Here is a 15,129-nt window from a genome sequence, read left to right on the forward strand (position 1 = left end):
CCAGGGGCTGGTACAGCACCTGGGACAGCCTCGTTCTAGCACAGCACCGGCTCTAACCTGCAAGTCAACATACTAGAGGCTGTTCAAGTAGTGCAGTGCAGTTGGCCCCCACAATTGTGCATTAAATTACAGCAAACCTGCTTTGAAGGAGAAAATGTTTTGACCTGTTTCACCAAATGAAAAGCAGAGAAGTTAGGGAAAAAAATAGCAATGGCCAAAGTCTTCTACAGAAAGAGTCCTGTATGAGAAAGGAAATCAAGGCATCATTATCTATTTCTGCACATTCTCCCTCACAAAACCATTTCAGCCTATGCTGGATCCAGTTTAAATTAACTGTTTTTCCATCTATTTGCACATTTCCCCGAAGCTGAAAGCAACCATTGCCCACAGAAAAAACACAGTGCAATATCTGCAAATTTTCTTCTTAAGCTTACAATGCCCCACTTCCATATACTGAAAGGGTTACTGCCCTGGCACCCTTTTGTGTTCTGTGAGTTTATAATCCAAATGCACACAACAATTACACACTATTTGATGAAAGCCAAATAATAAACTGAGTTGTAATTCCTCAGTTTGTTTTTCCAAAGCATGCCTATATACCCCTTTTTTTTCTACTTTTGCCAGCTTCCTACCAGTACTACAGCTCCTTATTCAACCTGTCTCCTATTAAATTATTAATAAAGGAGACACAAAGTACCTGCTCATGTTTTAAAATAGAAGACACCACATTTTTCCACCTGGCTCCTCTCCTTCCCCCTGAATCTGGGCAATAGCCTGTGTTCTACTCTTAAAATGTTGTTTGGCAATGCCCCAAACATATCACTACACAGTATGCCTCATTCGTGCAAAAGCCCTACAAAGTTTGCTCAGCTCAGGTGCTGGGTTAGCACACTCATGTCCAGAATTTTCAAGAAATGCAGATCTGAGAAGCACGTACCTCTGTCACACAACTCACCTGGCCCCACAAATTCGGGACATATCAGATCTGCCGTGCAGATAACACGAAGTGCACATATGGCTTACAGCTCACTGGCAAGCTATCAGCACGCAGAGCTGTCGAAGACACGCAATGACAGCGATCTGCACGCATATGGCAGGCACGGCTGGGGCTGCCCAGCGTCCTGCAGCTGCACTGCAGGTAACGGTACCTGGACAAATCCTCCTCCAGGCAAGGATTACAAACAGAACAGACAACAGGCTCTGAAAAGGCAAGAGCTATTTTCCATTTGGCACCTGGCAGGTCTGGTAAGAGGAAGGGAATGAAAAGAAGAAAGCAAGGCTCACATTTACTCTCCCTTCTCATGCTATCATCCAACATAAACTTACAAATGCTTCAACAGATGCTGTGTTGAGTAACTGGGAAAGGATAGTAACACAGCACAAACCTCAACTGTTATTCTTTCAGTGCTTTATCTTCAGTTGTGAAATGCTTTATTAATGCCTTAATGAATACCAGTATGTAATGTCTCAGGTAAGATGAAAAGAAGATGAATGAAAGAAGTAAAAAAAAAAAAAAAAAGAAAAAAAAGTTCAGTATAATGCTAAAAACCACTTTACAAGACAAAGTTAATTAAAGTACTCTATTGTCTCGCATTCCAGTGACACTTCATCAAAACTAAAGTAAGTTAGACTAATTTATTCATGATAGAAGTTGGTTAGTGCTGGAATAAAACTCATTGTCTTTTAACAATAAAGATGCACTTTTTAATTAAAATTGCACATTCTGTTTGAGGGGGGACAAGGATCTCATTGAGAAAACAAGAAACTGATCCCCACCAATCTTGCATTAGAATTATTAAAAAACAGTGACAAAATCATCACTAAAAGTGTCAAAGACTACATATCAAGAAAGTAGTCAATCATTTTAAAGAGCACTGTTTGCCAGTGTTTACCACAAACTCTTTGTTATGTGCTATCTCTCCTCTTACAATCAATACAAAACCTTCCTGTCTCACAGTAAACCTACATGTCCTATACCGTCTTTCCAAATCACGGTTGAATGCATCCACTTCCCGATGCCCCCTGCTAAACCAAGACTTGGACACAGACATTTTTACTTCACAAACAACAGATGGTGTAGCAAAACCAAAATAATCCTATGGACAGAATTTCAAGGAGAAAATGATAGGGACCAAAAAATAAAAAAATACTATGTTTTGCCTACACCTTTCCATTAATCTTTGAACATTATCATAAAATACTGACCACAACCACACTCATCTCTCACAATTCCTTATTTATCTAGTATATTTATTAAGCCAAAATAGCTACAATTATGAAGAAAAAAGGTACAGCAGACAAGTTGTCACGTAACCGTAATCATCAAGCTTTTAGCTTTGTGCTTCATATCAGAAAAAAGAGGTCTTTATGAATACAAATCCGAACTCCCATTTTTTTTTGTGTTGACTACATAGCCACTAGCTTATTTCATGTACATTTATTTCATTCAGATAAAGTGCCACTAATTCTAGCTAAAACTTATCACACGTAAATACAAAGACTTGAGAAAAAGGAGTAGAGTGTTAGAAAGAAAGCATGGAAAAAAAGGTAGAACAATTGCTTGGGGGAAGATAAGTACGCTGAGACATAAAAGGCCTTTAAAATATGCAGATATATCCACGAACGTGAATGTAACATTTTCTCTACCAATATCGCACTGTATAAAGAAACTGAGATTTTAAGCAAATCAAATTCAATGGTATCAAACCAAGGATAAAAAATACAGACTTTCCCAATATTTGACTACTGTTGTCTTGAGCAGGATCTCAGAGATGCTAGGATGGAAAAGGATAAGCAGTTACTGAGTAGAACAGAAGCCCTAAGGATCCACGTTATTTGTATCATTCTATATCCTCAAAGATAATACTGCTTTACACATCAGCCGCCTGATTTAGACCTATCCAACAACGTTCACTAAAGCCACAAAATGACTTCAGGACTCTCATACTACTCAATGACTACTTAGAAGAAGCCACAAATACTATTTCTGAATATATTAGATTTATTTATTATGTGGTGTTTGTGCATTCATATGCTGTAGTAGATGAATATATAGCATATATCATTTACTTTATATTCAAAATAATGTTGTTATAAACTCAAAGCATGGACCCAAACAAAGTTAAAAAAAATAGACTGCAAAAAACACTTTTGATTATGAGTCCACACCTTTAATAATTCAAGCATTACACAGTCCATTAAATTCATCAAGTTTCCCTGATTTACCTCCTGCGTGTGCTCTTTATATACTTGCAGTGGACCTTTGGGTTTAGCCGTATCCCAGACTTGCAGCGATCCATCCCCACTCGAAGTGATCAACACGTGCTCATTGTTCTCACTCCATGTCACATCAAAAAGGCCATCGTTCCAGTCATAGCTAAATCAGAACAATGAAAATATTTGTCCACGGGTAAGCACAATGCATAAGTCCGGACTAGTTACATGCAAAGACATTATTTCTTTAAATTAACCTCTTTACCATTCTAAACAGCTGTTTATTTAAGTTTCCAGTGAGTCTCCTTACAAGTAGCTTACTGGATATAACGTTAGCTTTTACAAGAATAGGTCGATTAAGGTCAGAATAGGGTGATTAAGTTAAAGCATGAATGAACTAAGGATCTGCGACACAGAGACCAGAATCTGGATTTCAGTCCTAAACTGCTGGGCAAGCAGAGGTAAGAGGTGCCACATATCTCATTCTGATCTACGGTTTCTTCAGGATGTTGCTACAGAGGTAGTTGTCTGTAACTACTGTGGTAAACAGAGAAATAAAACTGTTTCTGTTGGGAGGGCTCTAACCAATCCACAACATTGTTAAGAAGCTGAGTCAGAATGAAAAACCAACAGAAAGGTAGTAATGAACATACTAAAGATCTCTGTAACTCCTAAAAAGGGCTTTCAACACAACAAGGCATCGTGGGGGATCAAATACTATGTATTAGTTGCTCTGCAACAACTATCAGCGACCATGCTATTATCTCATGGTAAATACAAAGTCATTTACCCCCTTTTCACTGAAGGTTTAGCTAAGCTCAGGTTGAACTTCATGGCACCTCGCAGTAATCATGAGGGAATGGCACGCACGCAGAAAGTCTCTATAGAGAAAATAACAAAGCTTGGTGCTCAGGAAGGTACAGAACTTTCCATCACGAAATAAATGGAGTCTCCAGAAACACAGGAATGAACACTACTGAACCAGGGTGCTTAGCAGAACCAACCGTGCTTAACAGCTTCAAAGCGCCTTGCTGTAAAATTACGAATTAAAAATAGCTTCTCTGATTAACTGCTTGCTAAGTATTTCTATTTCAGCTCTCTTCTTAATCTAAACAATTGCCGTTTCAAAAGTTTCTCAAAAAAAAAAAAAAAAAAAAAAGTCAGGCAAATGATGGCTAAGTACCAAACCCTTTCCTTCCTAACCTTTCTTATCCTTCTCCGTTCCAGAACACAAATCACACTCCCAGAACATTCCATCTCCTAGAAAGGACCTCCCTGACTTCCCACAGCTCCCTGCTCAGTTTTCAATATAAGCCAATAATAAGGGGATAAATATAGTTGGCAATGCACCTATAAAAACAAACAAACAAAAAACTTAACTTCAAGCTAGGACAGAAGGGCTACTTTTAACTTACATCGTGTGTTTTCTATAAAAGGGTTTACACTTGGGGGTGAATCCAGATTACGTCTCATAACAAGATCTATACAATGTAAGCCAATCATTTATACCTAAATACAAATACACATATTTAGTAGATAACATAGCATAGACACAATATTTTGTGTCACTAATAAGTCCCAAAAGCGTTTGGGTTGGGTTTTCTACTCACTACAGTATAGGTTTATGTTTCTTTTTTACAAGAGAAAACATTTCCTGTGTTACCTCCTGAGCAGAACGATCCCAGCTCCTTTTTGTTCCAGCACTGCCAGAGTTCCACAACCTAAAACACCAGAACGAAACTCAGCGTTACAACTCATTACCCCCTGCCAAGGACCCCACCATGTTCTGAGGTAGTCCGTAGGTACTTGGAAGGTCCCTGAGCTTCTTTAAGAGGCCAAACAATTCAGGACTGTGTATAAACAGCTTGTTGTCGCTCACGTTCTCCAAAATAGTGATTTATTTACATCAGATTTTTGTCCCCCGGTATACCTGTGGACGAGGTTGGAAAAGAAGGAACTCATGCAGAAGAGCGTGCTTTCCCCATGACCTCGTGTTACTGACATACCACACTGGGGTCCCTTTATCTTTGCTTGGTAAAACAGCAGATACAACTTTTTTTTTTTTTTTTTTTTTTTTCCCCTGTGAATAGGGAACCTATTAATGTAAACGCAGCTCATCCAAACCAAAACACTTCAGCTCTAGGAAAACACGCACAAGCACTGTTTTCCGCCTTGACTGGGATAACAACGAAGCAAAGCCACGTTCATAAAGTTTATTTTATCCGAATGCTTTTAGGGAAAATACTCCTACGGGGACCGAAAGTACCGGAGAAGCTCCCTTTGCGTGAATCCCACCGAGTGTGTATCGCTGCTCGGTGAAGGCCACAGACAGGACAACCGCCAAGCGCTCACGAAAGCGCTGGTTACGCACCCAGGGAGGCACACGGGTGCGGAGGCGCCGTTCCCCCCCGGCCCCCCACGCCCCCGAGAAGCACCGAGCCGCCCCCGCCATCCCCCCCGCACCTGCGATGCCGTAGTACTGCGCGGCGGCACAGGCGGCGCGCCCCGGCCAGTAGGGCGAGAACTCGGCCGCGTAGCCGTGCAGCCCCGACAGCCGCAGAGCGGCGCCGCCGCCGCCCGCCGTGCCCATGGCCCCGGCCCGGGCCCCGGGCCCCGACCCAGGCTCGGAGCCGCCGCCGCCCCGCAGCGCGCAGGGCCCTGGCGGAAGCGCTCCGCCCGCCGGGCGGTGCCGAACCTGCGCCGCCGCCGCCATCTTGAGCGCGGGCAGCGTGGCGGGCGCTGGTGGCTGGGGGGGTCGCTGCAGCCCTGGGCGGCTGTGGCCTGGCTCGGGTGTCCCAGAGAAAAAAAAAATAATCTAATTTCAGGCGGTGCCACTGCGAAACGTGTCGTTTGGTACCGCGGGGCGCTGAGCTGGGTACCTGGGTGGCTCAGGTAATGGAACGTCACCGGGCCCCCACCAGCCTCCTCCAGCTGGGGGCCTCCTCCAGGCCCCCTCCAGCTGCTTTCTGCACGTCGGTTGTGGTAAACAGTTCCGTAAAATCACCCTTTGGAAAGAAAGTCATGACTTTCAAACTTCAAAGATAAACCCTTCTAGTGTACACCAAGACATTGATCAGCTCATTGTATCAGCTTGAATACATGAGATGTTCTGACCAGTACAACTATGTATATTGCCTGTCATTTTTCCTTTTCAAAAGTCCTTCTGGGCTATTTCATCTTTAACCTGTTGAACAGATCTGCATAAATAAGCATATATATACATAATACAGGTATATGTAATACATATATATGTATTTTATCATTCTTGTGGTGCCATTATGTTTTATGGAGGTCCTCTTACGGCTAAGTTTTTTTTTACACCCATGACAACTTCTATTTAAGTCAGTGGGAACTTTGCCCTTGAAAGGAAGAGAAAATACAAAATAAGTATTTGAGCAAAACAGTAGCTAGCTGCAGCTTTAGTTATATCCTATCTTGTACATGATAGAGGGCTAAAATACAGGTGCAGAGATGACTCCAGTTGGACACAGATTACCCCAATTAGTTACAATGACCTATCTCTGTGTGTAGATAAAAATACAGAAGTATTACTTTACACATTTGGAAGGTATGGTGAAAGCAAATTGGATGATCTAATCGAAGTTGAGCTTGGAGTTCAGTTACATACCCCTGCTATTCCTGCCAACCTTACATGTAAAACCAAAATCTACAAAGTCTACTGTAAAGCCATGGGAATGCCTAATTCCTTAAACTGGCACTCAAATGCAGGTCACTGAATCCTTTGATATCATAGTAAAGATGAAAACAAACAGATTTATCAAGCAATCTCCAGGACTTTACAATAAAATCAATACAAATTCAGCACAAGCAAAGCTCAATTTAATGCATCCTCTGGGTTACCTAATAAGCGCAAAACTTCACAACAGCTCCCAAATCCTCACAACTAGCGATTTATAGGCTTAATTTATTGCCAGACATCATATGGAATCAGGCTACTTAACCCTGGGGCAGAGGAATAGCTTATTGAATTGGCTGCTCCAGGTGGAATTCCACCAGTTTAATTAATTTCCATTCTTCAAAATGGAAATTAAAAGCCAGTCTTCTGAGGAAGTGTTTTTAAAGTAATTGTCCTTTGTGACTGGGATGCCAAGAACAACATCTGAGAAGATACCCACTGCAGTGGTGCAGTAAATAAATTTGAGCATGGCCTTTTGCGAGGTATTGCTTTGTTTTCAAGTGCTTGGTGGTGGGAGGTCCAATTACGCTACAGACAAGTTATCACTGATACATCCGAGAATCGGAAGGGTTTCATCAAGTGCATTTTCAGGTCCAGTTATCTTTTGTTATCAACGAAATTCTGCAGAGGTTATATCAACAGGAAACAGTCCTTATCAGTGGCCCAACTTTGTTTTAAAGACAGATTAGAAGAGTTTTTGTAGACACTAAAGATCAGGGCGCAGGCAGAAGGGTACAAGGAAGTCCTGAGGGAAGGACTAGCTCCCTAAGTACTTTTTTCCACAGACGAGCTTGTAAATTCAGGTTTTGAAGGCCCTTAGAAGAAAAATAATATGGCGAATAAGCGTATTTGCATAGGCAGAAATAAAAGCTATTTTCCAAGCTGTGACACATGACTATTTCCTCCTAAGGCCCTGGGCAGGTAAGTTCAAGAAGCCTGAAGGGCAACCCGTAGCAGTAGCGTGTTTTAGGCAGCTGTTGAAACCCAAGTGCTGCCATCCCTTTCCACCAAGTCCCACACAAGCCAGAAAGCATCGTTAGATGGCAGCCGTGCTCCACGCAACAACCGAGAGCCCAGCGTTGCAGGAAATACCCCCCCAAGTACACTGAGATATTTTTTTCCTAAGGCAGCATTATCCTAAGGCAGTGAATTGATTTCGGCGTGCTTAGTGTGCTTTGCTTATACTGCAGTCACTTCTCTGAGCAGAGCTCATTATCACACCCCTTGCAGGTGCTAGAATGGGAGGTTGAGATGCCTACAGCAATATCCTTGCGTCCAGTTCAGCGTCTTCTCAGGACACTGAGCTCTCTTCTGCTACAGGCACACATTTATCATTTCCTCAGCTGAAATTTCCATATAATCATAAGGCTGTATGAGTTGAAGCTTTAAGAAAAGCATTTAGCATCCCAGGGTTTGCGATGAGGTTGGAAAACAGGCAGGAGTGAAAATAAACAAGTGGCAGTAACCACAGCAGCTGCAGGAATCGATGTCAAGGAAAAACTCTCACAGTGCCAGGCAGGGAAAGTGAGGTTAGTGGAAGCTGGAAGGAAGAGCCTGCTAGCATGGAGATGCTTCAGGAAGTTTAAAACAACAAAAGTGAGAGGAGGAAAAAACATTGGAGCAGAGGAAGAAAGATGATGAGGTTTATGAAGACGTGTGAGACTTGCTGTGTGGGAAAAAGTGTGAAGGCAAGAATGACACACATTTTTCCCTTCACCATGCTCACAATAAAGGGCCTTCAAGAAATATCCATGCCCTGTGAGGTATTCACATTGCTCCGGCAGTTTTTGCTGAGTGTCATTATATGCACCATGCCATGATTTGGTAAGTTATAATTCCCCACGCTGTTACCTGTTACATGAGCCGCTGCACCCATGCACAGTGAACACCAGTTTATTTACCTGTCCCTTGGTACTTAAATATTGCTCAAAATGTTTATCTTAATCATAGAGATACCATTTTTAAAGATCGGTAGCTGACTCCCCCATAACAAAACCCTGCCTTTTCTATATTGAACATAAAGGCTACTTCTGATGGTCTACAGGAATAGACTTAGTCTAACTTTTTTACAACAATTATTAGGAACAATTTTATTATATTTTATAATTTCAGTTTAACCATTTCAATTTGCTTGTAAGAGTTCTGCCTAAAGCTCAGGGAAAAAGGATTCTTTTATGTACTTTTGAGATCCCATTTGGATTTTTGTATCTGCAAGTTTCCTTAAATTCTCCTTATTTATTTTTTTTACACCCATAATTGAAGCATACTGGACTTACTTTTGCAAATTCCTATAGCAATATATTTTGGTCCATTCTATCAGTCTCCAATACTATCAAGAAAATTTGAAATGCAGAGTTAGTCTTGAATCATTTTTCTCCCTGAACTGGACACTGATGGCCAGAATACATGAAAAATATACAACCTGGACTGAGTTTTGATCATTGCACATAGGCTTCAGATTTAATTTCTCTAAATCAGAATGCTTACCTTGGAATTACCTTTATTTATTTATTTATTTATTTTTGTCTTGGATCTTGTTAACACTAGTTTGAGTAGCTTAATCAAGTCTTTGGCATCTGACGTGCTGCTTTTTCACAAAAATTGCATTTATATTTACAACTAATAAGGCTGGAAAGTTCTTGGATTCTGGGATATGGTTTTAAAACTATAATTACTGTTAAATCCAGAGGCCAATGTTTTAAAAACATGAAAGGAAGAGGGGGAATTATTTCAACAAATTTACAGCTAGCAGCTTGTTGCAAGTTTTGTCCTTTCTACAAGCAGAGCAGGAACAGGGCAATACTGAATTGTAATTATATGCAAACCATCTGGTGCTAAAGATGTTAATTGCACAGCACTTGAGTAACAAGTGAACAAGGTATGCACATTTCTGATAATAAATGGGATATTATGCTGATTAAAAATATATAAATAAACTTTGAATGATTATCATAATTGTTTATTCAAAGATTCGTAACGAAGAACTCCTAAAAATCTGATTGCTCACTTCAAAGAGTTAACAGATTAAGAGATACGTGTTTCCTATATATATACACAGACAATTTGTGTGGGTTATTCCAGATTAATCTGCATTTTTCTTACTTTATTTCTTTTGAGTTTAGGCCCCATCCTTGCTCCCAGCCCAATCAATAGAACAACTGTCTTGAATTTGGAATGGACACAGTACTAATAATGAAGCAGGCCTCACAAGGCAGCAACGCTAAGTAGAATAGCATGCTTCTTCCGTCTTCTTTCAGTCCGGGACTTCCTTCTGCGCTTGACAAACATGGGTTGTTCTAGAGAACAACAGAGACACATTGTTCTTGCTTCCTGTAAGGTGATGTAACTGCGACGCTGAATGGATTAACACTGATTCTGTGTTTTGTGGAAAACTACTTTATTTAGGAAAACACTGATTGCCATTCTGGCTGTAGCAAGAAACAATAACCTACTGTATATTGCAGATTAGCAAATATTAACTTTCCCCTGTAAATTAGTCTTTCGTTTGCTCGTCATCTTCCCACCCCATTTACCCATTCCTTATCAGCAGAAGCAAATGCCAGGCATATCTCGCTGAAAATGGGGACTGATCAACGCAAACACAAGCAGAGTTACTGAAGGTACCACAGTGACTAATTTTTCCTGATTATTCCAGAATTTATCCTCTTCCTACAGCAGTCATGGAAAACAATGGCATAGGAACAGGCTTAGTGCCAACAAATTGATTTGCCTCCACAAAATCCATTGTAATAGGACAGACCTATTGATATGCCATATTAACATAATCCTGAATATCCAGTGCTATTTAGCTCCATGTTGCAGCGAGGGTGGTGTTGGTTGGTTGCCGTCAGGAGGGTGTCAGTCTCTTGTCTCAAGTGACAAGTGATAGGACACGAGAAAATGGCCTCAGGTTGTACCAGGGGAGGTTTAGATCAGGTGTCATGAATAATTTCTTCATGGAAGGGGTGGTTTGGCATTGGAACGGGCTGCCCGGGGAGGTGGTGGAGTCTCCGTCCTTGGAGGTATTTAAAAGCCGTGTGGATGTGGCGCAAAGGGATGTGGTTCAGGGGTCGCACTCAGTAGGCCAGGTAGATAGACTTGATGATCTTGAATGTGTTTTCCAACCTAGGTAATCCAAAAGGTTTTACATTTCTTCTGTATCTACTTAATAGAATCCCCCATCAAATAAATAAAATGAAGAAATAAACTGATTTCACTCTATTTTGGTTCAGAAACAGTGTAGAACTCTGAACTTCATTTCCTTCCCAAACCCATTTCGCCTTTCTCAGGGATTCGCTCTAGGCCTGCAGACAACCCGGGAGCCTGAGGCGCTCACACCTCGCATCACACATTATTCCAAATCTCCAAGGACCTCCTCAGAGGGCCTCTCCCTCGACGGCTGCCCCGCAGACAAACCCTGCCGTGAGGCGCCTCCCGCCGCCCTGGGCTGCACAGGACCCCCGGGTCCCAGCACCGCCGAACAGCCGAGCCCCAGCCCCCAGGGGCCCGCCCCGGCCCCGCTGCCGGCCCCGCTGCCGGCCCTTCCCGGGGCCGCCCCCGGGCAGCGAGAGGGCGGCTCGGGGGCGGCCCCGGCGGGAGGAGCGCGGCGCTGGAGCCGCCCCCGCCCGGCCGCCAGTCGCCGTGCAGCTGCCGCTCGGCTAAACCGGGGGCGCCGGGGAGCCTTCCCACAAGTGGTTCCTGCGCCCGGGCGGCCGGGGGAAGAGCCAGCGAGTGAGGGAGCTCCCCGGGGCGGCGAGGAGGAAGGCGGAGGGCTGCCTGCCTGCCTGCCGGGGGCCGGCTCGCTGCGTGGCCCCGCAGGTGCTCGGGAGAAGTGATGGTGCCGGAGGCGGGCGCCGGCGCTCGTCCCCTCGGCTCCGGCAGCCCCCGCTAGCCCCGCGGGGGAGCCCCGAGCCGCGGCCCCGCCGCTCCCCGCTTGAGCAGCCGGGCAGGAGCGCGCAGGGCGGCCCGGGGCGGGCGGGCGGCGCGGTGGCGGCTCCGCAGGGATGAGCGACGGCGGCGAGGGGACCGTCAGCTTCTCGGTGCCCGGCCCTCCGGCCGCCGGCGGCGCCGAGGAGGGGCTCGGCCGGCGGGGGCAAGGGGCCGACGGCGGCGCCCGCAGCCTCCAGCCCGAGCCGTGGGGCGACGACGGGGCCGCCGCCGGCACCGGCATCGCGGCGAGGGCCAAGGGCGCCGGGCGTCGGACGGCGGTCACCTACGTGATCAACGAGGCGAGCCAGGGGCCGCTGCTGGCGGCGGAGAGCGGCGCCCTGCAGAGCCTGCGGGAGGCGTGCGACGTGGTGGGCGCCACGCTGGAGACGCTGCACTTCGGCAAGCTGGACTTCGGCGAGACCGCCGTGCTGGACCGCTTCTACAACGCAGGTGAGACGGGGGCTGGCGGGGCCGCAGGGGCTGCTGGCTTTTCCCCCGGGCTCCGCGACGGAGCAGGGATGCGAGTCGTTACCGACAGGCGGGCCCCGGGGAGAGTGGCTGCGGGGTGCTGACCCTGCGTCTGGGACGGCCCAGGTTGGAAGCTGGCGGTTCAGGTGTTGGTTGCGGTAAAACCCTTCTGGGGGGTGGGTGGTGGGCTGCCGTGGATGCCCTGTGCTGCATCCTCCTAGCCCGGCCTGCCTGCGCGGGCAGCAGTGAAACTGTAACGCCCTCGCTTCGAGGCAGGGTCACGCGAGGTGGCGTGTTATGGTCCACCTGGGCCCACGCTTAAAAATAATAGCCAGAAAGTTTCTCCTGTTTCGTTTCTTAGTTATTTTTTTATTAACAGGTACATGAGTTAAACGTAGAATTAAAACGCCTGTTTACTAGGCTGGTAAAAACTTCATAAAGCTAAAATTGCAGTGCTAAATTAATGTCTCTTTGCCGTTTAAAAAATCAGAAACAGGAATCTGATTTGACTTGCAACTCTGAGCTTATTTTGTGGATTGTCTCTACGTGCGTGAAATACTTTGGCAAATGAGCATTGAAAAAGTTTTGGCTGTCGCTTTCTCCTCTCTTGGGGAGGAGAAAAAAAGAAATGTCTGGACTGTCTGCCCTTTCCATGCAAGACTCACCAGCGTGGACATGCATATGCACGTCATCTATCCGAAACATCGGACGCTTTGCTTCATGGGCTGCTGCTTTCAGGTCCATGAGCTGGATGGCTCTGCAGTGTATGGGCATGTCTTACCTTGCATTTCTTAGAGATCTGTGGCCTGAGAGGTAATCATCCCAAAAGTCAGAGGAGCTGTGCTCACAGACAGAAATAGGAAGGGCACAGAGCTTTGTTATAGATCCTATACTCTCCACAATACAGGTAAGAGAGACTTAAAAATTTTTAAGAGAGTACCTCTTAACTGTAGGACAGTTACAACCTGTGAGTCTCACTTCATCCCTGTTGTGGAAGGTGTATCCTAGTGAGGCTCACAGAGCTGAATTATCTGTGATGTTCATGTGCCTCTTACGTTCATTAATTTTCAGACTGATCTGTACAATAGGCGGGGTCTCCATAGTTCACAAAGGCTCTTCTTGTAATGGGAGATTTGACTTGAAGTGGGCCTCTTCTAATTCTGGCAGTAGGCGTCTGGCGTCTAGCACTACATAACTGCACGCTTATGTAATATAACATTTCTTATTTCGATGGTTTTTGAGCAAACTCTGTACTGTAAAGAGCAGGACATGGAAGTTTGCTCACAACGTGTTCTGTGCTGCGTGAGCTGCTGCCTAAAAGCTATGTTGTGGTGTTGACTGTGAGGCTGGAACAGAACAGCATTAAAGAGTAGAAGCTATGTAAGCTGAAAAATGCAAACGGGAGCAGTGTAGGGAACAAAATTGAAATGGTCGTGAAGGGTGTATTTATTCCACAATTTTTTTTTTGTTTTAGTTGCCTTCCATCCACTGGGGTGGAAGGGAAGCTTTTGTAGACACCAAATAAGTATAAACGCCTTCCCAATTTCCCTTCTCATCTTCTATCTTGCTATGTGCTTTCAGTGATCACAGATGTTAGTGGTAAGGTGAAGAGTATCTGCACGCTCCACTACTTAAAAAAAAAAACCTGTAGTGCATTACAGTAGTACAGCATGGCTGAACATCAAGTAAGAATTTAACAGTAAAATGACTTTCAATTTGCGTAATGGTTAATTGGTTTCATTCAAGGTACTGAGTCTTACTAGACTCAGTGTAAAGGGCAATTAAGTCATGAGAATAAGGAATGATGTGATGGGATGGAGCATATTACTGTGTTTGAATGAGATAAAAACAACAAATCTCTCAACTCTTGTAATGCATACAAATGATCTGGGATTTGGGGGAGGGGGAGAGAGGCTGTAGATGCAGTGTAACTATCGGCCCATTATCAAGCCTTCCCTGTCCTAATGTCTTCTTGGTGCTTTGTATAATATAGTCTGAACTCCTGGTCATCTCTGATGGCTCACTTCATACCTTTCACTGCTTCAAAGAGAACTTTGGGAAGTATTAAATAATAAAAAAAAATCTAATCTCAGATGTAAATACTCATCATCCTGTCTAAATTTGGATTAGCCTGCTAATAATCTTCTTCAGCTGGCTTCCGTCAAGTGATGGTGCTTAAATGCTGAGACATAATTAGAAATACATACGAACAGTGAGTAGGTCCTAGCTAAGTATAATGGAACCATTCAAGCACCGAATACTAAGAATTAATATTCCAGCACTTTGTCTTGCATGGTTTAAAGTGTGATGTCAAAAAACAAAAGTCTCATAAGAAGCAAGTGTGGAATCAGCCTTAGTAACTGTTGGAACATTTCATACATTTCTCACCACTTAGAGTGAGAAAGGTGAAAAAGGGAAAAATCAGTCCAATTCCTTGCAGAACTCAATGTATATAGGGTTGGCCAGGGGCTATTTTTTTCCATAAAGACAGTATTATTTTTTTTCTCAGTTGTGTTGAACTCTTGTAGTTGAATTACAGGTCTCTGAAATCCAGTGTGATTTCTAAACAGTTCAAGAATGTTTAGAGTCAGAGAGATGCCAAAATACTGTAGAGAAGCCTGTCTACAGTATTGTGTTCTGAAAGTTGAAATACATTACTATTAAAGGATATTTTTTTCCACATTATAATGACTTGATATTTATTTCCAGTTTTTATTATTTTATTAAAAAAACAACTGAGCCATGAGTATAGATTACTTAGTTTCTTTGGTTAAGCAATTCATTTTTTTCATTTGTTTTTTTAGGCAACTGTAATTAGGCTG

At 44.0% G+C, this 15,129-nt stretch overlaps 2 protein-coding genes across 2 annotated transcripts in view; one reads left to right on the forward strand and one right to left on the reverse strand.

The window, feature by feature from the left end:
* PEX7 (peroxisomal biogenesis factor 7) overlaps positions 1-5,885 on the reverse strand; it is a 42,098-nt gene extending 36,213 nt beyond the window's left edge. The window contains exons 1-3 of the mRNA XM_035321740.1: positions 5,677-5,885; positions 4,877-4,934; positions 3,226-3,376 (exon numbers count right to left, since the gene is read on the reverse strand). Coding sequence (XP_035177631.1) covers positions 3,226-3,376; positions 4,877-4,934; positions 5,677-5,803 — 336 coding nt within the window. The 5' untranslated portion in view covers positions 5,804-5,885. The remainder of the gene's footprint in view (positions 1-3,225; positions 3,377-4,876; positions 4,935-5,676) is intronic.
* Positions 5,886-11,687: 5,802 nt separating this feature from the next.
* The window catches only part of MAP3K5 (mitogen-activated protein kinase kinase kinase 5), a 99,854-nt gene continuing 96,412 nt past the window's right edge, over positions 11,688-15,129 (forward strand). The window contains exons 1-2 of the mRNA XM_035321106.1: positions 11,688-11,823; positions 11,885-12,289. Coding sequence (XP_035176997.1) covers positions 11,914-12,289 — 376 coding nt within the window. The 5' untranslated portion in view covers positions 11,688-11,823; positions 11,885-11,913. The remainder of the gene's footprint in view (positions 11,824-11,884; positions 12,290-15,129) is intronic.

This window comes from Oxyura jamaicensis, chromosome 3 (genome assembly GCF_011077185.1).
Source record: "Oxyura jamaicensis isolate SHBP4307 breed ruddy duck chromosome 3, BPBGC_Ojam_1.0, whole genome shotgun sequence".
Taxonomy (NCBI): domain Eukaryota; kingdom Metazoa; phylum Chordata; class Aves; order Anseriformes; family Anatidae; genus Oxyura; species Oxyura jamaicensis.